Raw genomic sequence first — 27643 nt, 5'->3', positions numbered from 1 at the left:
GTCCTAAAAGCTGCAGTTCCTCAAATGGCCGCTTGAAGCTAGATCCAAAAGTGAGTCCCATAGACTTATGTGTTAAAATGCTTAACTTTAATGCAGAAACAAACATGTTTTCGGCCTGGCTGAAGTAACAGTTTTGGTTTTTAAAACTTGGCCAACTAAATCCCAACAATAGTGAGTGAGAAGGACATATACCTGATCCCAAGAGGCATTTTGCTTGTTTTAACTGAATGCAACATTACCAGCTTTTTCACCAAGTAAGTACAAAGAGAGTTAAAGAAAGTTAGAACCTTTAAAACTGTTATTGATACTAATTTCAGTTGCTGTTTAGTCTTGTAAGGAGTTTTCAATTGGATTCTGTCCATTAACTTGTACATCTTTTTACCATATTCCACAAAAATCTTCATAGCTTATGGCTTTGAATTGACTTGTTACGCTGGGTAACAAGTTAGATCCAGAGGTTACATTCATCTTCAAGGTAGAATCTGTATATTTGACCATGTGGCGTTTAAGCACACACATACTTATGTCCACTCTGAGCTGCACAGTGTTACCCTACTTCCTGCCCCTGAAGGCTTTGTCTGGGTTCTACAACCCATGACCGATAAACTAGCTATGATTATCTCATTATCGTTATAAAGAGCAGCATTACCTCCTCGTAGCTTTGGCTTGTCGTGAATAGTGATTTAAATGTAGATCCAAATCCTACGACATTGAAAACGCAGCCAGGCACCAGGCTCTTCAGATTAACCACCATGGCATCCTACAAAAAAAGACCGAGAGCAGCATTAGTTCCTGACCTGAGCAAAGACTGATGTGAAATCTGAAATTCTAAAAGCAAAAAATAAAACACTCCTCTGCTTAATGCGTGGTTAAATGGAAGCATGTGCTCTACACAGCTGTCAGTGCTCCACGGCAGATTTTGCCTGAGAGGAGTGAGAGCCATCATACAGAATCATTTCATCCATCACCGCCTTTTCTACAGGAGAGGAGCCGTTTCTAGAAGAATACCACTTATCTCAACCTCTGTTCAGGTGGATATCACAAATACCTCACCGACTGCACAATCCCCAATAAAACATTCCTTCAGGTTCAGAAACAGAAATATAATGTTCCAATTTTATAGATGTATTAAAAGCTATTCTGCAGTACTTCTTGGTAAATATTCATTATATCGCAGTCAGGCTCACCTTGGTCTTAAGCCCAAACTGTGTAGTAACACCTTCAATAAAACCCAGGGTATGAGTCACAAATGCACACCTGCCAGCATCACATCGCAGGACACATTCAGTGCACAAGCAGCCAAATAAACATGGTAAAAAATATATCCACCTTGAATGACCCTCAGTTTGCTATATAGGTAGCCTATTGAAGACCGATTAGACTTCAAATCCTAGCAACTGGAAGATGGGCGGATAGTGAATGATTTGTACGATCAATATCCTTGAATGCATGCCTTCCTACAGCTGATTAAGCACATACAATCTTCACAGATAGCAGAAACACTAAGACCCTGAGCTTAAAAAGCTATTTGAAAGCGCTTAACAACATGTGATTGATTAACTTTGCATTTAATCTCTTTGGAAAATGTATATTGATGTGTTTGACATCAACTGTAATACTTTTTAATGAAAAAACTCTTGACGGCATGTGACACGGTGTGTAATTTATATGTAAATCAGCATGCATCTTAATGTTTGCTCGCAGATCACCTTTATAGCAACGCATGGCGTGTTGAGATTAAAATACCTTCACACGGTTGATGTTAACCCCGCTCATGCTGCCGCTGCGGTCGATGAGGAAGATGAATTCGCCGTGAACCTTCCTCAAGTCAGAGCAAATGGACTTGAGGTCAGGGCAGAAGTTCAGCATGACCACAGGGTTGTGGAGGATATCCTTATGGAGTCTCTTGTGAATTATATCTACCTATAAAGGCAGCAAAACAGAAGCATGAATTAAATGGGGTTCGGTTTGACTGACAATTTTGCTCAGGCTTTAATTAAAGGTTTGAAGAAGCAAGAAAGGTGACAAGTTATCAGGTCAGTAGAAGAATCACATCAATTATTCTATGTATATGTGCTGGAAAAGTCAAAGCAGACTGTGCAGAGCCTTTGGAGTGTTTCCATAGAAACACATTTTTATGGCTAAGTGCTCTCTCCTCCTCCTCCTGTTTGCTGCTGGTCACTTAACAACCTCATCATAGCTGAGACGCGAATGGACACACGCATGACCAGGGGCGCAGCAGTGAAAGTGGAGCTAACGAGCTGAAGCCCAGAGAAGTCTCTCTTTGTTCATTATCAAATAACACTTTGTCTTTTACCTAAATCATGCTGTGCTTTATCTCCAAGCAAAGCTCACAAAAGAAGAATCGCATGTTTCTTTTGACCAGATGTTTACTGTGTAGGTACACTTAGTACTACCAATTAACAGTTATTTGTAGCCACTCAAAAGACGAGCCTTTTTATCTACTTACTATGGACCCAGATTTTTGCTATTTAACATAAAAATATTATCTGTTTTAGTTTAAACATTTAGTTAGCAGTGCTTTAATTACATATTAGAATGAAGCATCAGTTAGATGCTTCCTAACTGACTGGATGGCAAAAGCTCAACATAGCTGGAGTTGAACTGTTCTTTTTCCAGCAAAGGAATAATTGTACAATATTCATCTTTAATGACTCTAAAAAACAAGAGTTTGATGGACTTATTTGAATTTATTTGGGATTTTCCATAATCCACACAGGGTCAAAAGTGTACACACAGGTTCAAATATATACAAATACTGCCACTAATATGGTTAAATGTCCCTTAGCAGATTCCACCTAGACCAGATGCTTCTGGTAGACATCAACAAGCTTCTGGCAGAATTGGTAGAACTCATTGAAATTGGTTGGTTTCCTAGCAAACACCTGGCATTTAAGTATAGTCCATATTTTTTTAATAGAACCATATTCTTTGGTCTTTGTGAAGGTTATTCTAAAAGTTTAATGTCAGCCTTCTTTATCCATTTCTTATGCGTTTGGGATTGTTGTCCTGTTGGAACGGCTAACTGTGTACAAGTTTTAAGGGCAGGGAAGTAATCATGAGTGACAAAATGTCAGTGTTTTCAGTTTATGTTCTTATGCTATATCTTGAGATAATGTAGAGTTATTGGATTATTATTCGTTTGCTTTGAGTTTATACTAGTTATGTTTCACCTGGGTCTTCTTTGTTAGTCTCGTGTATTTCTTGTCTGTGTTGTCAAGCCTGTGGTGTCATGTCTACGTCTCTCAGTGTTTTCCTGTTTTATTTTGAAGAGTCAGGTGTCTCCATGTTCAGTGTGTTTTGTTTTACTTCCCCTGGTGTGTCATTATGATTATTTGTGCCAGCTGTTTCCCCATGTGTTTCCACTCTGACCCCCTCCTGTGTCTATTTAGTCTGTTTTCTTTCAGTATTTGTCAGGTCATCTGTGTTACCTCCCACCACATCTCGTCAGGTTTCCAGGGTTTTGTTCAGGGCATGTTTATGTTTCTTGGTCTCATAGTTTCTCTCGTCCTCCTGCTCAAAATCATGTTCATAGTTGTTATAGTAATTCCTAGCTTTTCCAGTTTACGTTTTAGCTTATTTCTTGCCACAGTTTGTGTTGCTTTGCTTTTGCATTCATGTAATCAGCCGTAATAAAGACTCGTTCGTCTGCATTTGGGTCCACTATTCACACTGCACACAATCTGTTCCTGCAGATTGGTCTCACAAAAAGGTTAAAGTTATGGCTAACTAGCGTAACTGAGTAGTATTTAATACCATCTTAGCTTTGGAGTAGTAGCTTTTCAGCATTAAGCTTGGTTTAAGATACTAAATTTAATGTTTTAACATATACATTTAATTATAGTGTGATTTTCAGCAATGCTGATTATCACACAAATTTCTTTAAACAAACTGTATAATATAACTAAAAGAACACAGAAAAGGTTTTTCTTTACCTGTCTGGGTTTTAAGGCACTTACTGTCGTTAGATCAGTTTAAATAAAAAAATCTCTGTCATAGTTTACCTGCCAACTTTAATAAAGTTTCATAATACAAAAGGAAGTTTCAATATTTATGCCACACAGGAGCCAATTCAACCCTATATTGAAACCGCAGTGCGTAATATCATTGTATTATACAACACTAAATTGCAACAAATAGCCAAATAAATAATATTTTTCGCAGGGAAATATTTGTGATATCATGCTCAAAATGAAAGCAGTGTGATATTGTGCTTATCAGTTCAGGTGTGGTGCTCATGTCATGGACACTCACTTTCCTCTCATTGCTGGAGTCCTTCTTGGTGGCCTTGATGAAATCGCTCCGGCTGTGAAGATACTCATCATACTCCTCCTGTGTCATGTCCCCGTTCTCAATGAGCACATGCGGCACATGAGGCTCTAAAGTGGCACAGTTGGTCATGGCAAAGACATTACTATAAATGCCTCAGACAAGATTATGAAGCAGATGGACAATGTCTGAAGCTGAAGGGAAGGAAAGTGCGGAAATCTAAAAATACAGATTTTCACTGTCTTGGCCTTATTACTTTTTTCCTCATTCTTCCCTTTTGTGTCTCGTACTTTCTATCACCCTATCCTTTCATATTTTATGGCAACAACATTGCCCAACACATCTTTAAAATGTAAACCACCACCATCTAGAGTTATAAGCATAAAATACCACTTACAGAGTGATGCTCCAGGATATAATTCACAATAAGCAATAAGATGTACTACTGCAGGTATCCTTATTGTCCCTGTATCAAAATCATTATATGCAAATCTACACATGATAAGTGCTACTTTAAGTTTTATTTATATACCACCAATTCAAAACAGCAGTTGTCTCAAAATATTGAAGAAAGCAACACAACAATCACATGATTTCCTATGAACAACTAACAGAGAGACCAGGGTCCAAATACAAACGATAGAAAGAATAAAAGTTCATGACATGGAGTAGTGGCTTATTAATGAAAAGAGGGAAATTATGAGTAGAAAATTACAGGTCACACAGGCTTTTATATCCTTAAGACATGTCTGTAGTTTAACAAATTCATTTGCATCATCTTGTTTTTATAGGTATAGTTGTAACAGAGAAGCTGCAGGGAGTGGAGACAGTGAAGGCAGATGAGTTTAAATCCCTGGAGGGGAACAACCAAAGCAATAGACAGTGCACAATGAAGAAAGAGATAAAGATGAGACTGCAGGCAGGGTGGAGCAGGTGGAGACGAGAGTCAGAAAGATAGAAAGGGAAGAATGAAAGGAAAGATTTGCAAGATGGTAGTGAGTCCTGCTATGATGGTTGGTTTGGAGATGGTTGTACTAACAGAAAGACACGAGGCTAAGCTGAAGGTGGCAGGGTTGCAGATGATGAGATTTTCTCTGGGAGTCACCAGCATGGACAGGATTACAAATTAGTGTATCAGAGGGACAACTGAGGATGAACGGTTTGGAGACAAAGCCTGGTAGTCGAGGATGGTTTGGACATGTGCAGAGGAGGGATAGTGAATACAGTATATGAAACAAAGGATGCTGAATATGAAGCTGCTAGATAGGAGGGAAAAATGGAAGACCACAATATGATACTGAGAAGCATGCACAAAACCCTGCAGACTCATTGTCTCTGCAGCAAAATGTGATCAATGGTAATGCGCTCCACAAAGATCAAGCACAAGGTCGAGCACAAAGATCTTCAGTATCCTTCACTAGAGCAGTTTCAGCGATGAACTGTAACTCTTTAAATAAACACTTCCTCTGGAAATGATCACATAGCTGGGTCAGACATTGTATATTCTTTCAAAACCCGTAAATCTCCTAATATATGTTCATAGACGTAGGAGGTCTTTCCACGGTTAAATTATTCCTTTAAAGTGCTGAAATTCTAACCAATTCTCAGATGGGTTGGTTGGTAATATTTATTTATATTGTGTTCTTTAAACTTGCACCTATATGCGTTTGGTTCCTCTCCCTCTGAACCAGACACATTGTGTTACTGTTAGGATTGAGAGGTGACAGATAAAAAAAAGAAACGATGCTCAGGCATCTGTGCAAATCTTGGGGATTTCAACTGTTATTTTTCTTCTCTGCATAGACTTTGCAGGTCTTGAAAAAGCTTATCTAAAGCATATCTAAAATGCCCAAAATGTTTTTCTAGCTTTCTGCAGACAATGAGAGAAAAGCGCTTTTGTGTTAATAAAGAAAACTTCTGACATTAAAATTCATGAGGAAGTTCAATTAATTAGATATTTTCTTGGTTGAGAGACCCATCCTTTCATCCATCCATTTTATGCTGCTGATAAGCTCAGTTTATTGATAGAAAATAACATTTGGAAATACTTTTTCATTCCTTATGATTTTTGTTAATATGCATTTTTCTCTGGTCATAAATCAGATATTAATTTCCAATACATGAAGTATTAAAATCCTTAAATTTAAAGGTTGAACCTTTCAGAAACTCAGCAATAAGTTGACACAATTAGGCAATTAATCAACCAAGCTGATGATGAAATCCAACTGTTCCTCTTTTCCTATTGCACCTCAATTTCCTCCATCTCTCTGGTCTGGCTGAGCGTCCATGTTGTGATTGAAACTGCAGCACTCGTATGAGATGAATTAAATTGCCCGACTCTGGCCGCAGGTCTGTTTGTGAACAAAGCGTTCATAAGAGGCCTATTGGATCAGTTTGAGCGGGGCTCGTTCCTCCCTCTGGGAGACAAACGGCCCACACACACACTGCAGGTTAAGACAACGGTGAGGGAAATACAAGAACCAGAAAACTGACAATACCCACCCACACGGCAGAGTCTGGCTCTACTGGCATGTCATACATTAATAACAGAAGACCTTTTTCCTGAAGAGGTACTCACAAACACAACGTGAGGCAGTGAATCACCTTTTCACTGATCTTATTATGGGCTGCAGTAAAAGTCTCACAGAGCTGAAGTAACTTTTTTTTGGTTTTGTTTTACTTGAGGGTGGAAGAACAAAATTGTGGGGCTATTTTTAAGTTGAAGACTTACCGCTTGGGTAGATGAGGATTACGACCGGGTAGTCATAAGTGTACTTGTCTGCCAGAGTGATTACAATGCTGGTAGCAGAGCGGGCCAGAGGATCTGCATCAGCTCGGATGGCGTGAGAAGGGCTCTCCACACCTGCGCAGAGCGTCATCCACAGCAGATCAAATAACAAGTTGTTAGTCCTCTAAACTGAAGCCACTAAAGAACAGAACATCTTCAGTAGCAAAACATATTAAGTCAGGTAGAGCATGAAAGCAGGCCTGCAGATGTGCTGCAACTGTAGGCAGACTACAGCAGCTTAAATAGAGGGCTATGTAACTTGCCAAATGGATGTGCACAGCGGTACCTGCTGAGCCATCAGCTAATGTTGGCTGAGATTAGCAGATCCGCCAGAACTGTCCAGAGCTTAATTTGGTTGCCTGCCTATAATAATGGTCAATTTGTTCTCTTTTAATACTTACAGTACATAATAAGAGAATGTACTAATTTCAAATCTGTGGATTAAATATGAAGCTTCATTCATGAGACTTAAGTTTAGCCCAGGATAATAAAAAAAGAAAACAAAAAAACACAATGAAACCAGCAAAACCAGCGATATCTAGTTAGTCATAACTAGATATCTCAGAACTTTATGGTGAGACACAAGCTTAGTCAAGCATTAGTGCCCACTTGATATTTTAATATTTGTAGGCTCATTCGAGAGCTTCAGAATTGCTGGTACTAGAAAAAAATCCATGCTAGCTGTGTAGCATTCTGTATAGTCTATGCTAGGCCAAGTCCCCCTCTTTTAGAAGAGTCGGTGAAAATATATAGCAGGATCAAATCTCTGCAAACACGTGTTTTTCACACTTCACTGCAGTAATCGTCTTAATGTGCTGCTTCTTACTGCAGACAGATGCACTTTCAAGAAATTCTCATGAGAGAAATTTGACGGACCTGCGAGGAGATAGGGAGCTCGTATCTCAAGCTGGAAATTAAACTCATAGTCCATGGAGTTGATGGCCTCCTCCTCCAGCAATAAAGCCAACCAAAGCTGAGGTGTGTTGGGAGTTTGGTCATGAGGACTTGAAGCAGAGGTCTGTCTGTCCCGCCTAAAAGTGGGAAAATTATAGATATGTTAAAACCATATAGAAGTATGAGAACTGGAGTTTAAAGAGCCTAAAGTGCCAGATGCCATTTAGAAATATACCATCTTAAGCCAACCAGACAGTGATTTCTGCTGTTCTTCAACTTTCTTACGTTCTGGAGAAGTTTGGGGACAGTCCCTGTTCCTCGTTGATGGACCTCTGCACCCGGGGCGTACACACAGGTGGAGATGAGACTCTGATGCCCCCACTTGGCAGAGTGGAAAGCTCAGAGGAGGTACTGACCAAAATGTGGACCGTCTCCATGGGAGGGATGATCCCAAGGTTAACTACTAACACAGTCCTCTCAAAATCCTCATCCATCACTATGTGTCCTGTTAGAAGGGGAAACAGCAGATTTTTAAACTATAACCACAGTAACTACGATCCTGCATGTATAAAATATTAAACAAAACTGTTCAACCGTTTTCTTACAACAAATTACTTTCTTGAATTATCCCTTTTTTCTTTCTAAAACAATTAGTCCTACTGATTGATTGATGTATAAAATCTCACTTACGTCTCTTGACTCCAATGTACACCTTTCCTAAGCACAGGACTTTAAGCACAATCCTAATGCTGGGCATTGAAAAATCTTTAGGGATACTTCAAAATTGAATGTCAGTCACTTTCAGTATCTCTGTTTTGTTTTGTTTTTTCAAGTAATGACGCAGTTTGCTTCACTTGATTATCAATGGAGAAAAAAAGGAGACCAGAAATCTTTTCTGTTATCTAAGCAAAGAATGATCAAGCTTGAAGCAGCCGGGTGGAGCATAAACTGACTTCCCATGCTTAGTACAAAGCTGGATGCTACATCCACTGTTACATGGTAAATTTTGCGTCCCCTCATACATGCTAATGCGCCTGAAGCCCATTTGTTGACTGCAGGAAGCTCCCCTCAGAGCAAAAGCAAATATTGTACCATGCATGTTTCACAGGGCCTGACAGGTTAAGTACTACCCCTTGTGGTGACATGACTGATATATTTTGATCTTATTTTGTTTTTTGGAGGTCTAATGACTTGAATCCAATAACTACTCTGCTTTGGTCTCCACCAGCTCCCGAGGGAAATATCTGGCTTTTAGCTGCTCTGGCATCATCTGGTAGGGATTACCAAAGAGGAAATGTGGGGTTTCTGAAAGATAACAAAACACACCCTATAACTGCAGCTGTGAAACCAATTCAAAGATATAAACGAGCCTAAACCACTCCACAAAGCTGGCAGGGAGTTGCAGACTGGAGTAATGCTTCTCAGTGGTTTCCTCAACTTGAACACCTTTAACTTTCACACATCTCATTTGATCTTTTGCTAATATAACAGTATTGATTAGAGCTGCTTGGTCTTACCGCTGCCACTCTGGAGAGCTCCATTAGAAGTGCCGCAGCAATCCAGATAACAGTCGTCGATTTTTGCCTTGTCTTTGATCTGAAGTGTTATAATCTGACTAGATATCATAGCCTCGAAGCCTACAACAATAGAATTTTCCTCCAGTGGATAAATGAAGATCCCTAAAAGACAGTAAGAGAGAGACACAAAACAAAAATAAGAAAGAGCTTTATCCAGACACACCAACCAAGCATTTCCTATTCAGTCGATAATAATGAATTTTACAAGTGCCTAAAAGAGCATGCGGTTAATCTAAATTGGCCGAAAGTGGTGAGCCATCAAATTACTGAAGTGACAAATGAGTCTCGCTCACCTTCAATTGCATGATCCTCAATATTTTCATAGGTCATAGAAGCTGTCAGAGCCAAAGTGTAACCCCTGACACAGGAACTGATGTCAGACACACTGAGTGGCAGAGCGCCCCGGTTCTCCTTGTTAATGAGTCCAGGCATTGTGGTGGTTTTAGGATGCTGGTAGGAAAAGAAAACGTTCATCAGTCATAAAACATTTGCAAATGGGGAGAATTAGGTATGTAAGTGTGTACATATATCTATGTGCAATGTAGTAATAAAATAGATGGACATTGAAGCTTAGCATTTTCAAATCTCCCCTTTGGTCATTTGAAGCTAGAAAATCCTAGCAAGGTATGGATGTGACTGACTCATACAGGAGCATCAAGATCTGCTTGATACTCCTGTACTGATGATGATGGACAGTTTATACCAGCAAGCCATCTGGCTACTGAGCTGCTGAAAATCTAAATACCTTGCACTTGTACTGAAATTGCTGGACCCTTACCCACTGCCTCTCTGTATGTATATGTATATGTACATAGACATGTATCCACTTAACTATATTAACTATTTCATTACTGTTAATGATATTCCAGTGGTATGTGAATATAACAGAAAAAATGTGAAACTTAAAATCTGAACTATTGGTATTAAGGTTGAAATTAAAAAAAAAAAACTAGAATTATTAATGTCATGATGGAATTTCCCACATTGACATGTAGCTAGCCTCTCTCAAACTAGTGAGCTCAATAATGGCTACCGAATTTAGGAACTTGGCTTCTGTTTGCTACAACAGTAACAAGTCAATTAAGTCAATTAGCTGCTAGCTGCCACTAGCAAATGCATATACCGCTAGTTAGCATGTGCAGCCTTTTTAAATAATTCAAAAAGTTCTTACATCTATAGCTCAATTTGGTTGTAGCTGCCAAGATTTGACCAATATGAAGCTAGAACATATATTTCTGTATTATCTCTCAAATTTGAACGCTTTGGTGTTCTCTCTATTCTTATCTTTGTTCTAATCTTATATTTTATTGCTTGCTTTCCCAGCAGTAACACTAAAACATATCACAGATTCTTACTAAAAACTAGATCTGAAAGGGGCTACCTAGATGTCAGTTCAGCACAGCACATTTTTTACATGATCGGAGCTTCTTCTTTTTTCTTTCTTTTTTTGATAGGATGCAAAAACACAACGCCTAAGGTAAATTGGCACAGGTGTTTAGGACATTTCAGGAAAAGGTCAGCAGCAGAACACAATTAAAGCACCATCATTTTTTGCAACACAACAGTCATATGCTGTAGCTCGAGAAGACAGGGAACTGCATTGTGTGCTATGAGACATGAAAAAAGAAATTTCACGTGCTTTAAATATACTCGCAAAGGAAAACAGCACTGCTAATTATTTAGGTAAGTATTCAATAAAATTGTGTTTCTTTTGGGCTGTGCTTCATTGTTAATGGTGTCTCCTCCACCAGAAATCTTGGTTATGTGCTGTGAAGGGTCTGCATCTGCTGCATGACCAGAGCTTAGCACAGGCTTGATGGGAAGCATTGTGACGAAAGCAATATCCATAGAGACAGCTCTGCTTGCTTGCCTGCAGACTGACCAGTAACATCTCCAAGTGTGCATTCATTTGTGATAAAGGGGCTGATTGCACTTTTTGGTCACACAAACCATAAAATCGTATAAAAATTAAGTAAATTCAAACTTCAGGCACAACATCCACACTCTCTGACTACATTGGACGCCCGTGAGAATCACAAAACAGATTTGATTAGTATTTGAAATTGTCCAACTAGGTTTTAAGGCGCCACATGGTTGTTTATTGCGAAGAAAAGGTCAGAGATGCATTTGTGTTCGTCTATCTCAACACTGCCATCATGTGCTCAGTAAACCACTGACTGAGAAGGAACACACACACACACACACACACACACACACAGATAGATAGATAGATAGATAGATAGATAGATAGATAGATAGATAGATATTTTTATACATACATATATGTCACTCTATAGATTAGAAAGTGAAAAATCAAGACTGCAAAAGATTCATTTTCTGTTACTGAAATGTCAATCTAAGAAACACTACAAGGAGAAATCACATCAACGTATATTTATAAAATCACAAGTTACTTGGAAATAAAGCATTACTGTCATGGAATAGGTTCTTATTCTTCAAAAGTCAATTTAAAAAGCTTCACTTCAGTGCGCCTAGTGAGCATCTGTCTCTTTAGGGTCCTCACTTTATAGTAATTAGTGTTAAAAAGTGGCAGTCCCAGGATGCTTCTCTCCTGGTTGACTCAGTCACATGAATCTTCCAGCCACGCTCTGGGGTTTGCCATCAACTCTGAACATTTTCTATCAGCAATGCAAGCGTCCTCTGAACTCATTAGTGTCGAATCAGAGAGCGGATGCTGTGGAAAACCACCTGTTGAAACGCAGTCTGTTTACACTGAGACGCAGCACTGGCAGTTTTAATCATCATCACACTGGCTGACCTTTTTTCTTCATTTAAAACAAATGACAGGCTTGTTTGAGATGTGGGCCATCAGAGAGACACTCTGCAGCATGAAAACATATCTGATATGCAGATCCCCTTTTTTTTGATCTCTCATTATCTTACCTTTCATTTGCGTTAACTTGGCATGCAGTAAGCTCCCTCTCGCTCTCTCTTTTTCTCTCTATCAGAAGTCCACTTGTCGTGAAAGATATCCTCCTCCTCCACCTCTCTCAGATGCCCCTTTTTTGTTCTCTCTCTGTGGCGTAGAGGAAATAGGAGTGTGGCCACAGGTGGTGGAAACTACACATGCAGCGGCCACAAGAAAGGAAGGGTAGCTGCTGCAGCGGCTCAATCAGCAACATGTGGTTGCAAAAACTGTTTCATTTATTCTCTCCTCCTCCTCCTCCTCCTCCTCCTCTTCTTGACTGTGTGGACGCTGGAGTTTCAGAGAGAGACAGACAGAAAGAGAGAGAGGGACTGAGACACAGGGTCCAAACATCCCCCTTCCCATCCCCATTCAAAGCACCACCCACTCATTCAAGCCCTCGATGACAGTGTGTTAGGTATCCTCTTTAATAACATGAGATCAGTGCCTGACATGTACTGTAACACCAGGAGCAGAGAGGTGGGAAATACAGCGTTACAGGTCTCCCTCATATCACCTAGAATCTCTCCTGTGGTGCGATTGGAAAGCCCTTAATGTTTTTAATCCAGTGTGGGCGTTTGGCTGTCTCTCTGTTTTGTGATCACTCTGTTACATCCATCTGTTTTCTGCTTGAGGTTACCATGACAATTAATATGTCATTATAAAATCATTTTACTATAGTTGCAAACATGTAGATCGTTGTCTGTGTGCGTGTGTGCGTGTGGGTTGGCTGAAACTCAACATCCGCCTCCAAATTGAATTAACCTGCAGCCAATAAAGCTCCCTCCTCCTCCCCCCTTCCCTCGTGCTTTCCTTTCTATCTGTTTCTCGACCTCTCTTTCTCTATTTCTCACATCCACATGGCATGAATGGTAAAGGAAAACCCCACGTCAATCCAGAGCTTTTCTTTTGCAAAAATAAAAACTGCTTCTGTCATCTTTCAACTTGATTAATCCTTCAGTTAATCGTTTGATCTATAAGATGTCAGAAAATCCCAAATGTTGGTTGCTTATTTTGGCCACTTTCTAAAGACACAAGATACCAAAAAATAGGCAAATCCTCACACTTGAGAAGCTGATAAAACCGTCTCTAGTTTTGCACTGAAAAATTATTTAAATGACTGACTCATGAATTAGAGGAATCGTCCATCTCACACATGTAACTGGGTCATAAATTACATATTGTTATAATTACACAAAATGTGTTCTAAACCCCAAACTGTTCTTGGTATACTTGACTTTTAGGACCTCCAAACCTGTAATTATCTTCATTATCAGTTAGAGCCCCTCCTCATCCTTTTCTTCTTCCTCTTTGGTGCAACCCTATAAATTTGGGGTACCACTTTGGCCTCTCCCCTTTTCTACAGTTCCCCTGTGGGAGAGGTTGGTGTCATTTCTTTTCCAACATTAATTATATGTATCCACCCTGATGTTTCTGATTCCATTCATCTACTGGGGCTGAATGGAAGTCCCTGGGAGCCTATCCCAGCTGCCATAGGACAAGTGATGGGGTACACCCTGTACAGGTTGCCAGTCTGTAGTAGGGCTCATGAAAAAAAAAGTAATTTGTAAACCAAAGTGCATATAATTGGTAACTGCAGACTTGCTTTACGGTCGTTTCGGTGTGAAAAAACCCTTTAATATAAACATGTAAATTTAAGTGGCTTGAAGTGCCCTTAATAGCCTATACGGATTAAATTAACATTAATTTAACAAGGATTTTTAGAAAATATGGATCTTTAGAAAATATTTTAATTAAATTTAAACATGTAGTGCGTTGCCATCTATTTTTAAACTTTAACACGAACCTTAGCTTGAAAATAATGAATGTTAATTTACATTAAAATAGTCGCATTTAGTAAACTAGCACTAAAACATTACGTATGTAAACACACGTTTACGTTATAAAGTGCTGTACTTTTGCATTTAGCAGTTTAAGTGATAAAATTTAAAATACCTGTCGATGCGCAGTAATTGGTTGCGTCTTCTATGAAGGGTGTGTCAGTAAGTTCATTGTGGTGCATTCACGTATCACTCAGAAAGTGCGTAAATGTATCGTGGTTTGTATTTAAGCGTTAAAAGTTCAAAACAAACAAACGAAATGTTTCTCCAAACTTGTGGAAAAAATTACTTTCTTGTATCACACAAAAAGAAAGATGAAAATGGCGCAGTTACTAGAAATATTTATCACATTATAAACTATCTGTGGATGGAACTTGATTAAAAGCTCTCTCACACATTTTACCTAAAGAAACGTCAAAGAATTGGCTTCAAAACGAAAAGCTGCAAAAGCACCACTTCTCAGCTTGTTTTTGCTTTGATTAGTTGCGTCTGTGGGCTGAAGTTTTAATATAGTCAATATTTCCAACGCTTGTGAATGCGACACGCGTGGTCCAGCAGCAGGTTGCGGTTGGTTCAGGTCGGGACAGCGGCGCGCTCACGCACATCGCTCATGCTGACATCAAACTTTTGCACAAAAAGAAAAAAGGTTGCTCGTCTCGGAAAAAAAACTACACAAAAACTGCCTGAAAATGTCCCAAAACTCTTGGGCAGCTGCAGTGGATGTTCAGGAGGCTACATCCTCACAGGTAACTTTTAAAGGTTACCCAACAACTTCCAAACTGTTGGGTCAAAACGCGTGCTAACTAGCTAGCTTAACGCTGACTTCGCTGTCACTGCTGCGTTATTTGCGCCAAAAAAAATTTCAAACATATTTTGTTTTTTTCACCAGCTTGACTTTTCCAAAAAAGTCAGTGGAGTTCGTGGTCCACGCAACGTGATAGGAGACATAAACGGTAACTTAACTATTCGTTTTTCCTCCTTAAAATCACATCTAACTAAATTAACTGCTAACTTATGATTGTGCTGTCATGGTGGTTGCTGGTATTGCCACCTGTGTAGGGAATATCATGCCCGTGAAGGCCGGAAATGGAGGATGGGGAGAGGAGCGAGTCAACCTGGCCGAGCAGTCTCTGCTGAACAAACTAATCCGCCGCTCACTGGTGAGGAACAGAAACCAGGTGGAGGTCCTGCAGGCGGACCCCAACTCTCCACTGTACTCGGTGAAGACCTTTGAGGAGCTGAGACTGTGAGTCTGCAAGGAAAACTTCCATCATGCTCGTTTGCTTTGTGTGTTACTTTTATAAAATTACCTTATCTTGTATTTTTAATAGGAAGCCTGAGTTGCTGAAGGGGGTATACGATATGGGCTTTAACAGACCATCAAGGATCCAGGAAAACGCTTTGCCTATGATGTTGGCACAGCCGTAAGTCTGTTTATAAAAAAAAAAAACTACGTTTCAAACTTGTATTTGTTGATTTACATGAAGTTCAAAGATACAAGGGAATTCCATTTAATTTTAGTGTTTGTTTGTTTTGTCCAATTTGTTGAGCTTGGTGAGGCTCTGGTGGAGATTCTTGTTAATTATATGAGGCCGTGAGTGATAATGAGTAAGCTGCCTTCTCAAAGTGTTGTTTTATTGTATTTGCTATTCTGAACTTCTTAGATCTTGCCTTTGACAAGTATCCGAACATCAAAACAATAAAAACTAAACTGAAATGGCAAATTCAGTTGAAAACAAAATGAAAATGGGACTAATGCTGTTTTAACCCTGCCTCATATTGGTAACCTGTCCAGGGTGTACCCTGCCTCTCGCCCAGTGGCAGCTTGAATAGGCTCCAGCCCTGCCATGACCCTGATAAGTGGAAGAAAATGAATGGAAAAGGAAAATGACTACTAGTTAGAAAATGCAACACTATAATAAGTCAGATTTTTAGTCATCTGTTTTAGTAGCGAAGGGAGAAATCTGTTTGATTTATTGACTGAAAACAGTTAAGTTGTTTGAGGGGAGAATCCCAAGTATCTGTCTGTTTTAAATTCGTAAATGTTACAGTAGCGTGCTCTTTTATAATTTATAGTAGTTTTTTTTTCTCAGTAAATTATCAGGTTGATAATAATGGCACTTTAATGGACATCTCTTTGCTGTCATCTCAACAAATGGTGTTAAGGGCGTACAGTCATAATTTCCAGTGGCCAGAAAAAACGTGCACTGTGGTTTTTCAAGTGGTTTACATTATTGTGTATTTTGCATTATTGACCACTTTTAGGGCTGAGAAACGGTTCCTGTGGGGTCCTGTGTTAAATGTATTTTTCTCTCACTTTTCTAATCATGTGAAATAAATAAATTACTACATTACAACAATTATTAACTTAAAAATAACACACTTCATCAGGGGAAACATGGGGCATAGTGATTTTTTTTTTTTTAAAAAAAAACATTACCTATTTTTAATACTGATAATTGCTCACTTAGAAAATTACACCACCAAAAGACATGCTGGGTAATGCTAGTTGGCTAGCTGCCCATTGTGCTGGCACAGCTGTGAGTTCATATTCACTAATTTTGAATTTGTGCCAAAACAATTAACTTGATAAATATTCTAAGAGATTTATTTAACAGCAATTTTAAGTTATTTCAGAAAAATGTTAACCATTTGCCTTTTTTCATCTTAAAGATGTGTGTGGATGTCACACTTGTGTTCATTTATAATGGTGCCTTGTGCCAAAAAGTTACACTATTTTATTAATATTTTAATATTTAATTACTCTTTAACAGATCCTTGCATATAGGAACCTTAAATTAACAAATGCTGTACAGACAGTCTAGCAAAATGCATACATACAGTTGGCCATGAAAAAAAACAAAGTACATAATCCAAATATCTTCCACTGTTGCCACAATTAATGGAAGACAACTGTTTAAAATGTTTCTTAAAAACAAGAGCAGATGGAGTAAATAACAGGCTGGATCTACTTCTGCTGCCTTTGGGAGACTAAACCTAAGCCCTGATTGAAACATCTGGAACTCAACATGTAAGAGAAGCTGAGGTTCCAAAACGATGATCTGTGCCTTTGAGAAGCTCATACAGATGCAAAAAGTCATTAAGGGCACAGCTTGACAATTCACCACCAAGTTTGCTTCTATTTTTAAGACTTCCAAACCAGCAAATCATGGAAAATTAAATGACCGAGTCGAGAAAAAAGAATAAAATACTTGTTTAGTGTCATGGCTGCATAAAAGCTTCACAATTATCTATAAAAGAACAACCATTAATTTTCTTTTTTGCATATAGTGTACAATGGCCCAAAATTTATACCTGCTACCATAATGGTATGTGACTAGTCAACTGGACATACATACTTTTCTGCCCTTATTAGTCTTTTATATTGTTTTTACTTTATTTATATATAAAGGTGGTTGTTGGTTCTGATGTTAGGATGGTGTTGCAGGATGGGCTCAAAAAAAATTGGGTTAAAATCTTGTGTGTGGCGTTAAATAATGGCATCGAATAATTTCCTGGGTATTGGTATTGACTTTGAATTCTAGTATTGTGACAGCACTGCTTTTTTGCCTCTGATAAATGCTGTTAGCCGATTTTGACGAATTCAGCGCTGTTGGACTGGGACACTTTGCGAATAATCTCCCATAAGATGTGGAACTGTAATACAACTGTTTATCAGAAGGAAATGGTGAATTATAGGACACTCAAGCCCAACATTAGCAGGCATTATTTTGTAAGCCTATAACAGCTTGTTGTTGTTTAGTCAGCTTGTTGTCAGCTGTTACGCGATGAAAGGGTCACAAGTCTAATCTGCTGACAACAAGTAATTGAAACAATGGTGGGAATAAATAAACATGTTTATGCACATTTTTGTGTGTTGGAACCCTGGCTTCAGGAGGTGAGGCTTGAGGATATGGGGTATGTTTTGGTTTATTGGTTTTTACTTAATAAAACTTTAGTTTGATTTTTTTTTTTTTTTTTTTTATTTTTTTTTTTTAAATGGACTTTTGTCCTGTTGTAATGATAAAAAAAAAAAAAAAAAATCTAAGCAGTCAAAATTTTAAAAACCCTTTCAAATCTTCAGCACATCAGGTTTTTCTGTGATTTATTCATTTCTTCATGTCTACTTTTTTCTGCTTTCAGACCTCAGAATCTGATTGCACAGTCGCAGTCTGGCACAGGTAAAACTGCTGCATTTTCTCTGGCCATGCTCAGCCATGTAAACCCTGACAATAAGTGGACTCAGGTAAGCAGAACATCCTCAGAGTATCACAGCATTTTCAATCTCTTGAGACAGCTGGTATCCTTTTATCAGACCCTGAAATGTATTCACTAGGTCAAAAAAATTTTCTTTTAGTGCCTTTGCATCGCACCGACGTACGAGCTCGCATTGCAGACTGGTCAAGTCATTGAGCAAATGGGGAAATTTTGTCCAGATGTGAAGCTGGCATATGCCATTCGGGGAAATAGAAGTAAGAATGTGATAGTATTTGTACTCTCTTCTGAAGAAAAGATTTCTAGTCACCAGTCTGTGTTCACTGCGTGACTCTCTGCATTGTGTTCAGTGGAGCGAGGAGCCAAGTTGCAACAGCAGATTGTCATTGGTACACCGGGCACAGTCCACGACTGGTGCACCAAGTACAAGCTCATTGACCCCAAAAAGATCACCATGTTTGTGCTGGATGAGGCTGATGTAATGATCGCCACCCAGGGCCACCGGGACCAGAGCATTCGAATCCACAGGTGCACTCCTTTCCGTCTTTATGTTCATATTTTTATTTCCAGAGTTTTACAATAACAAACACTGGCTGGTAAATATGGCATGCAGTACAGTTCACCTGAAGCAGGTTTTTAATTACTTAGTATTTGGTGCCATAATCTATAATGTCATAGTTCATTTTATCAGTCATAGTAGGTTCAGCTTAACCAACAAAAGCACATCAGGTAGGTAGATTAGCCTGCTTCTGGCTTATTGTGGCCAGTAACTTTATTTCCACCAAAGTGGCACGAATCTTCACTAAAAATGTATTCAGTTGCCAGTTTTAAAAATAAAAGATATACCTCTGAACTACAGAACCTGTTGTTGGTGTTGAAAACACAGTAGGAAGACAGTACTGGTTGATGCCACAGTGCAGGCGTTCCACTCACATTTGTACTTAAATATACATGCACGTGGATTTTACTTGTGGGAGAGAGATGTGGGAAAAAGGATTCGGCTTAGGCAACTTGTGCTTTTCTCAACAAAGTTTCATAACACAGCGGGAATGAAGATGATCCTGTTGTATTTGAAGCTTCTCCTCTTAAACACACACGGCAGTCTGCAAAGAGCCAGCATTATTACCAAGATAATAGTGAAGGTGGACGAGAAGAAATATTGTTCTAGTCTACAGCATCAGTGCTTGTTCCTAAAATCGCAATGAGAACATCTGTAAATAAGTATTGTTTATTGAACCACCTGTGTGAGTAGAGGAGTCTTTTCACTTCCTCCCATACACCTTTGATTTCCTTCTTGCGGTGACAAAGCTAATAAAGAACAAATTAGAATAAAAACCCTTGTGTGCAGATAAACACAGTCTTTAAATCTGATGTCACAAAATGCTTTGCGAGAGCTGACAGCAGTTTTCCCTCCTCTGTGTCTGTGTGATAACCTGAAGCATGCAGGGATGAGTTTAAAAGGGGTCATGGAGAGGACTTCACATCATTTAAAACTCATTAAAGAGCGAGCAGAGACGATGTAAGCTGGCAGCCAAGTTAACATGATATCCGCTATATTTATATCTGCATACAATCCTGTCATTTTAACTTTTTCTTAAACAGCATTTTTTGCTTGAGTGTCAGTGAAAAGATCGCTTCATATTTAAACTTGTTGAGCAGGTGGCCCATCAAAGTAGAGATTGATAATAATATATACATGTATGCATACATATATAAAGTATGATTCACAGCAAAAAGGGCAAGCTAACATTTTTAGATGTGAGCCAAGCAACATGAAGACTTTGTTCTCACAGGAAGGAACTCTTAAAGACCAGCATACAAAAAATAATTTCTTTTAATCGTGTTACGTTATGGAAGCACAAATGTAAAATTTTCCACCACAGTCCTCTTTTGATTCTAATTGTAGTCACAGTGAACCCTTCTGTTCGACTCTAGAAATCCCCTTTGTCACTGGCCTCAGATTTGCTGCATGTGTTTTTGTGAGTGCGAGAGGAGAGGCTGCAGCTCCACCATGAACTACAACTTTGTCATTTTTATTAATTTATTTTTTTACTGCTGGCATCATCAGCCTTTTCTTTGTTGATTAATATATTTTATTCACACATGCCATCTCTGTATTACATTTAATAGTTTGCACAGTTTTGAACCCTGCAGTACCAGCTTCAATGTGCTGCTCTGCTTTCCACTAAGATCAGTCTGGTTTATCTCAGGAACCTTATGTTTCTTTTAATGTAAAAATGTACTACAGGGAACACTTGTTAATCAGTTATATCAAAAGCCACATTAACATTCCTCCGTCTCAATATACCAACGTACACACAACAATAAACTGAAAAGAGAAGTCTAATGACTTAACATTCTTTGTTGTTTGTTTAAACAAGTGTTTTTTGTCACACTTTGTCTCCACACTTATGCAGACAGCTGCCGATGAACTGTCAGATGCTCTTTTTCTCTGCAACATTTGAGGACTCTGTGTGGAGGTTTGCAGAGCAAATTGTTCCTGAACCTAATATAATCCGGCTAAAGCGTGAGGAGGAGACTCTGGATACCATCAAACAGTTCTATGTGAACTGCAAAGAGAAGGAGGACAAGTTCACGGCACTCTGCAATCTATACGGGGCCCTTACCATTGCACAGGCCATGATCTTTTGCAAGGTAAGTCAGGTGTTTTCAAAGCTGCTTAACAAAAACTATGATTTAATGGTTTTAATTTGTCACTGAAAGCACTGTAACTCGTGAGAAGGAGAGAGCTCACAAAAAGAAGGGTTTTATGTCAGTAAGTTAGTATCCTAAATTTTAATCTACGGATAAAGTGTAGCTGAAGACACCAGTACTAGTAGTAGAGCAATAGTGCATGATGAGCCCCGAGTTTATTTGGCTGCAAGACACGGTGTTTTTGTTGACAGAGGAAATATCCTTTTTTTCAGGCTGTGGCTGCTGTAGCTCTAGGTAGGAAGCTGGAGCTTAGAAAAAGCAGACTCGTGTGACCTTTTCACTTAATAAATGATCAGTTTTAACTCACCTGGCTGAAGGAGCGATGAGCTATAAAAGCTAAGGGGTAAAAAGCAAAAAAGCCAACAGTGATCCTGGGATTCAGTCAACCTATCCCCAGACCCAGCCAAACCTGGCACCAGGCAGGGTGTAGAAAAATGAGATGTAGAGGACCCACCTGTGCCTCTCCCTGCTTGTCCGTGTTAAAAATGACCTGTTGAGTGGTGCAAATGTTGGTATATGTCAGTGAATGAGATGTAGAAAGTAAGTATGACTGTGTGAAATCTAGAGTGCTATTAAAATTGAGGGGACAACTGTGACACAAGCACAACACTTTTGGTCAGCACTGTTCATCAACACCCCCCCCACACACACACACACACCCCACACCACACCCACCCACCCACCGCCACCCCACCCAAAAAAAACCCAAAACCTTAGTGTCTAAATTGTAAGTATGAGTGGTTATAACTTCTTTTCTTACCCTCTTTCTTTAGACCCGAAAGATGGCTGCCTGGCTGACAGAAAGTCTGACCAAAGAGGGCCATCAGGTGGCATTGCTAAGTGGTGAAATGACAGTGGAGCAGCGAGCTGCTGTCATTGAACGCTTCAGGAGCGGCAAAGAGAAAGTGCTTGTGACCACGAATGTGTGCTCAAGAGGTAAGAAGGCTATTAAGTGAGAGTTTAAAATAAACTCATTCTGGGAGGGAATGTCAGCGTGATTGCCAATGATCGATACCAATGGTGGTAAGTGTGCACCCATTAATGTAGAGCTAGAGGTGGACACTTCTATTTTAAAGTGAGGCAGATTCGGTTTATTAAAATGTTTATTATTTAATCCATCAGTGGGGAAATTGTCTAAAACCTTTTTTTTTTTTTTTTTTTTTTTTTTATCTTTATCAGTGAGCCAGTGTAGATCACTTTAACCACTGTTGATCCCTGAAGTCCATGTCCATCAGCACTAGGGCTGTGCGATATGACCAAAATCTCATATCCCGATATAAGACATCTATCGTCCTGATAACAATATAAATCACAAAGATTTAACATTTTCTGTGAATCTCGGGCAGCTTGACTTGCGGAAAGTGTTTCCAGCTGGGCGTCGTGTACCTGGAGTCAAGTGTTTTAACAGATTTATTAAAGGATGCATTTTTAGACATAAGTTGCACCGGCCGCTGTTTTCTTTGAGTATTTATTACATAGCGTGCTGCGGAGAAAAGCCTGTTCTAATGTTTGAGTCTAAGGTTTATTTTTTAGCACCTGACGGCTCTTTTTTGCTTCTCATCCATAAATACTCTGCATACTCTTTCACATGATTCAGGGTTTGTTTTTGTTTTTTTTAAGTCTCAACAGGATCTTGAGCTTTATTGTGAAAGGTTTATGTGGAAAATAAACAAGCGGACAAGCGAAGGTTTTACCATCGTTGTTGCTAATGACAGTGCATAAAAACAGGCGCTTGTCCGTCCGTAGTGTGGTTATATAAAATATAAGCGAAAGAGAGAACTTTAAGAAATTAATATAGTCACTACAGTGACCATCAAAATGATGAAAAAATATTGCCGTAAACAGTTTATTTTGCGACACCACAAAACAAACAATAGCGTAAAATGAAACAATGGGCGTTTTTATATCGTCATCCGATATATATCGTTATATGGAACAGCCCTAATCAGCACTTACTATTTTGCTTACATGGATTGCAGGTATTGATGTGGAACAGGTGTCTTTGGTGGTGAACTTCGAACTCCCAGTTGATCTGGACGGGAATGCTGACAATGATACATACCTTCACCGCATTGGCCGTACCGGCCGTTTTGGCCGACGTGGATTTGCCGTTAATATGGTGGACAGCCAGCACAGCATGGACATTATAAAACAGATTGAGATGCATTTCGGTATGTTCCATTTTTTTACTCGAGCTTGATACAATTGAGAGAATCCAGATCCTAATGACGCATCCTCTTTTTTTCCTTTCACCTACAGACAGGAAAATCATCAAACTTGACACCTCCAATCTGGAGGAAATGGAGAACCTGATAAGCTGAAGTTGCAACAACCAGACATGTTGCCTAAAATGTTAATGACCCCCCTTCCCCCAAGGATTTATTGTTTGCACTTTTATTGTTTACAGATGCATGCGTGTGTTAACTGTGCAAAACAAAGTTTGCACTTTGATTTTGTTTGCCTTTGTTCACTGACGTCACCTTAAAGCATACAGGAGTGTTGGATTGCAGTGTTCTTTCATTTATTTGTGCAGTGAAATATTAATGTAGTTAGTATAGATGTTTGCATGACTTGAGTTTGATCAATTATCCTTGAGTGGCTTAAAGCATTTTAAAAGTTTAAAATGCCTGTCTTACTGTAGCGGGAGTCATAATTTCATGTGAGGATGTTGCTGAGTTTTTTTTGTGGATTTAAAAAAAAAAAAAAATCTTGTTAAAGCCTGCTGAGAAGATGACTTAAAGTTTAAAAAATAAGTTAATAAAAAGAGAGACAGAGGGAGAGACCTGATAGCTTTTTTCCCCCTTTAACTTTACTGTGTGATTGTTTCAATAAATTTTCCAGAGTTGGCACAAATGGTATTATGAGTTTGTTGAAACACATTTGAGCATAATTTTATTTAAACTTTAAAACTGTATTTTCAGTTAAGCAGACTAATTGACTCACTTTGGTGTTGACTACCATTTCTGTGAAGTCAAACACACAAGCAATTTAAATGGATTCAAAAGTTCCATCCATCCATTCGCTTCCACTTATCCTTTTCAGGGTCGCAGGGGGCACTGGAGCCTATCCCAGCTGTCATAGGGCGAGAGGCAGGGATTCAAAAGTTCTCTGGTGAAAAACTCCAAGTTCCTTGGCGTAGTTCTAATAGCTTACATTTTAATGAGTACACCTGAGTAATAAGGTTTTGATGATGCCTTCAGGAGCAGGCTGTACAATTCCAGCTTGCAAAATCTTACTGAAGCAATTAAACTAGTAAATATCATTTAGTGGGATGTGAGGCACCCTGAACTCTAAATATAAATGGTATATACTGCAGACATGAATGTAAAACTTCTACCATTTTACTTTGTCATTAAACTTGTTTTTTGGAAGATGTTATACTTGCTTGCCCATGCCATGAACTGCCTGAAAAAGGATACATTTTATTAATTTAAATGTAATCAAATGATTCAAAAGATTACTTTCCTTCATTTAATAATAAAACTTGATTATGATAAGTTAGTTTTAATGAACACTTTGGGAAAACAAATTGAAAGGAGCTATACTAAAATTTATTAAATGTAGATTGCAAAACTGAGCTTTTACATGCGTAAAGACCACCTAAATCATTTTTGAGAATCAACATCGTTGTGAATATTTTATTTTCCAAATATATAACCCCATTTGCTCATTGAGCTTCCAGAGTTATGAAACATTTATTTATACATCCTGAAATGTATATAATCTCAAAGTACTCTGAAGAATCACAACTCTGTGCAGGTTCATGAACACACAATGCAGAAAAACATCTCTTCTGCTACACAGATCCTGAGCATGAGAAGCTTAATTTTACTTGAGTAAGGTGCATATTGGACGAAGTTTGGCATTAAAAATCTTAGAGGCTACAGATTGGTGTGAAAGAAGCCTTTTAAACTTTGCACAGTGAAGTTCAGATATCCAAGTGAAGCTACAAAATGCACAATTACAGACCTCAAAGAACACATATTACTCCTGTCCCCCCATAGTGTCAGTTTTCTGAGAGATGCACAGCACGGATCTGTTAGGAATGGCACACTGTGCCAGAGTCATACGCAGGTCTCTAAAGGTCCTGCGTGGCACCTCCATGGTCTCGATGCAAGCATCTTCATACCTGGTTCCAAACCTGGCCTCTGCACTGGCTTTCACTGTTAGCAGAGTGTGTGTGGGGTCAAAGGGCTGCTGAAACCTCCTTCCGCATGGAGCTCTTACAGCAAGAAGCAAACTGCCACTGCCAGCTTCTGCCGTTGAATCACTGGGGCTGCAGACCTTGGTCACATCATCACCATCCTTTGCTAGGTTAAGGTTGGACACGTCTTTGTGCAGGCTCACCTCTGACTGCTTTCTCTTCTCTATTGACGGAAGGACTTTGTACTTGTTTAAGGACTGTGGCGGAGCAGCAGGAGTACGCTGCAGCATGTGCAAAACTTCCTCTTGGCTCAGGTGGTTAGCTTGCAACATGACGGGCTGAGACCGGGAGCGGAGGTTTCTGTCCGGCCTGCGGAACTCAGGAGACCCCGGCTCCCTGTGGATGCTGTTCGCCTCCCCTGGATACAGTGAGCTGTCTACAGCAGGTCTGCTTCGCCCCTTAGAGGATTTTGGCCTTGTTAGATGCATCGAAGATCCGCTGCTTTGAAGATTTCCAGCTGTGTTTCGGCGTAAGTGCTTTACAAAAAGGAGTAAAGAAAGTTTATATTGTTCTAAAGGCTATGAGCACAGCTTTTAAAAACTATCGCACTGGTTAAACGTATAAATGTACGCTTCCGTAGCTGGTCAACAAGTTAAATTAGCGTTTGTGCGCTTTACTTCCCAGTTTGGGTATTAAGTCCTTTCTCAAGCGTCAGCAACGTTGCCATGACACTCTGGTTGCCTTGACAACCTGTGGTTGGAGAGTGGGAGTCCCCTGCTGTTGGAAACATGCAACTGCAGCTTCATACATTAATGCAAACAGAAGGTGGCAAGCTTATTTTATTGTTTAGTGAGCTAAAAGCTAAAATTAGGTTTGAAAAAGTGTTCACTATAATCAAAACCAAAACTAACTGAAACAATAATGTGTTCTCACAAAACTACCTAAAATAAAATAATGTAGGAAAAATATCCTTAGCCTTAATCATTAATCAATTTTCTCTTTTCCAGACCATTCTCTGTGGTGTGGGAAAATCCCAGCAGATCAGCAGTTTCTGTAATACTCAGATCAACCCATATGACACCAACAATCATGTCATATTCAAAGTCACTTAAATCACCTTTCATCCCCATTCTGATGCTCAGATTGAATTATAGCTGATCATCTTGTCTATATGCATAAATGCATTTAGTTGCTGCCATGTGATTGGTTGAGTAAACATTTGCATTAATGTGTAGATGAACAGGTGTACCCAACAAAGTGGCCAGTGAGTGTATTTAGTCTCATAGTAATGATATGTGTTCATTTCTGTCACCTTCAAGATGCTATTTAAGGACAGTGAGATGGCTGCACTTACAATGACTTATTTTCTAAAATCAAAAAAAAATCACATGACAAAGTTTAATTCACAAAATAAGAAACCTTAAGTACATCCTTCACAGCCAAACGGGAACATCTGTCTTTTTTCACCTGCAATGTTTATTACATGTTTGAGTGAATAATAACACAGAATACAGAACATGCTTATTCCAAATACAATGCTATATTCTATCATAATATTTGTACATTAATCATAAATCAATTCATAATGCAAAACATTTGTTCATGTGGACATAAATAAACATTTGCATGTAACAAAAATACAAATCTTCATTTAACAAGAAAAAACCTAAATCAGATGTGTAGTAAAAACACTGAAGTGATATGAATTTATGGAAAACAACAATGTACAGAGTTAAACCTTTTTAATCAATGATTTACAACATGCTGTTTCCCAATTAAGTATGTTTGTCCATTTGCATTTGTAATATATCATCATCCCATATTTATGGAATATTTTGTAATATATCTAAATAGAAAGGTCATTAATAATGATTACCAGCAACAGAAGGTTCAACATTTTAACACTGGATTAAATACTGCATGGCAGCTGAAAAACTGACATAACAGTTTGCTTTATTCCATACAATTTTCATAATTGGTATACCTCACTATTATTCATTATTACTTTGTGTCATGTTCCCCCAATTAAATGTTTGGTCTTTTAAGCATTACAAAATATCATCATCATGCCAGTAAATAACTTTTCTGTTAATCCTCTTAAGATCTTAAATCTCTTCAGCCTGTTTTCATATCTGAGAGCCAAACATTTGTTCACTTCTAATTAATTTGTCATTTCATTGTTTCTTCATTACTTCTTAATGCTAAAATCTCAAATCCAAAATGCAAACTTGGTTTATTTCCTTTGAATAAATG

At 38.8% G+C, this 27643-nt stretch overlaps 3 protein-coding genes across 3 annotated transcripts in view; 1 reads left to right on the top strand and 2 right to left on the bottom strand.

Moving 5' to 3' along the window:
• The window catches only part of vwa5b1 (von Willebrand factor A domain containing 5B1), a 34038-nt gene extending 19283 nt beyond the window's left edge, over positions 1–14755 (bottom strand). Inside the window, exons 1-10 of the mRNA XM_040038028.1 lie at positions 14432–14755; positions 12454–12766; positions 9843–9999; positions 9490–9651; positions 8258–8477; positions 7955–8109; positions 7022–7153; positions 4276–4400; positions 1747–1923; positions 650–760 (exon numbers count right to left, since the gene is read on the bottom strand). Of these exons, the coding sequence (XP_039893962.1) occupies positions 650–760; positions 1747–1923; positions 4276–4400; positions 7022–7153; positions 7955–8109; positions 8258–8477; positions 9490–9651; positions 9843–9981 (1221 nt within the window). The 5' untranslated portion in view covers positions 9982–9999; positions 12454–12766; positions 14432–14755. The remainder of the gene's footprint in view (positions 1–649; positions 761–1746; positions 1924–4275; positions 4401–7021; positions 7154–7954; positions 8110–8257; positions 8478–9489; positions 9652–9842; positions 10000–12453; positions 12767–14431) is intronic.
• Positions 14756–14889: 134 nt separating this feature from the next.
• Positions 14890–24160, top strand: zgc:193690 (ATP-dependent RNA helicase DDX19A). The gene is made up of 11 exons (XM_040038030.1): positions 14890–15062; positions 15206–15269; positions 15376–15562; positions 15648–15740; positions 18460–18562; positions 18674–18788; positions 18882–19059; positions 20949–21186; positions 22020–22182; positions 23226–23417; positions 23506–24160. The coding sequence occupies exons 1-11, from the start codon at positions 15006–15008 to the stop codon at positions 23565–23567; spliced, it is 1452 nt and encodes a 483-aa protein (XP_039893964.1). The 5' UTR covers positions 14890–15005; the 3' UTR covers positions 23568–24160.
• Positions 24161–24748: 588 nt separating this feature from the next.
• ubxn10 (UBX domain protein 10) lies at positions 24749–26648 on the bottom strand. The gene has a single exon (XM_040038036.1). It carries the CDS (start codon positions 25876–25878, stop codon positions 25231–25233), a length of 648 nt encoding a protein of 215 aa, XP_039893970.1. The 5' UTR covers positions 25879–26648; the 3' UTR covers positions 24749–25230.
• Between the last annotated feature and the right edge of the window lie 995 nt (positions 26649–27643).

Source organism: Simochromis diagramma, unplaced genomic scaffold (genome assembly GCF_900408965.1).
Source record: "Simochromis diagramma unplaced genomic scaffold, fSimDia1.1 OVJJ01000061.1, whole genome shotgun sequence".
NCBI lineage: Eukaryota > Metazoa > Chordata > Actinopteri > Cichliformes > Cichlidae > Simochromis > Simochromis diagramma.
Note: the sequence above shows the minus strand (reverse complement) of the source record. Positions and strands in the feature narration are given on the sequence as shown.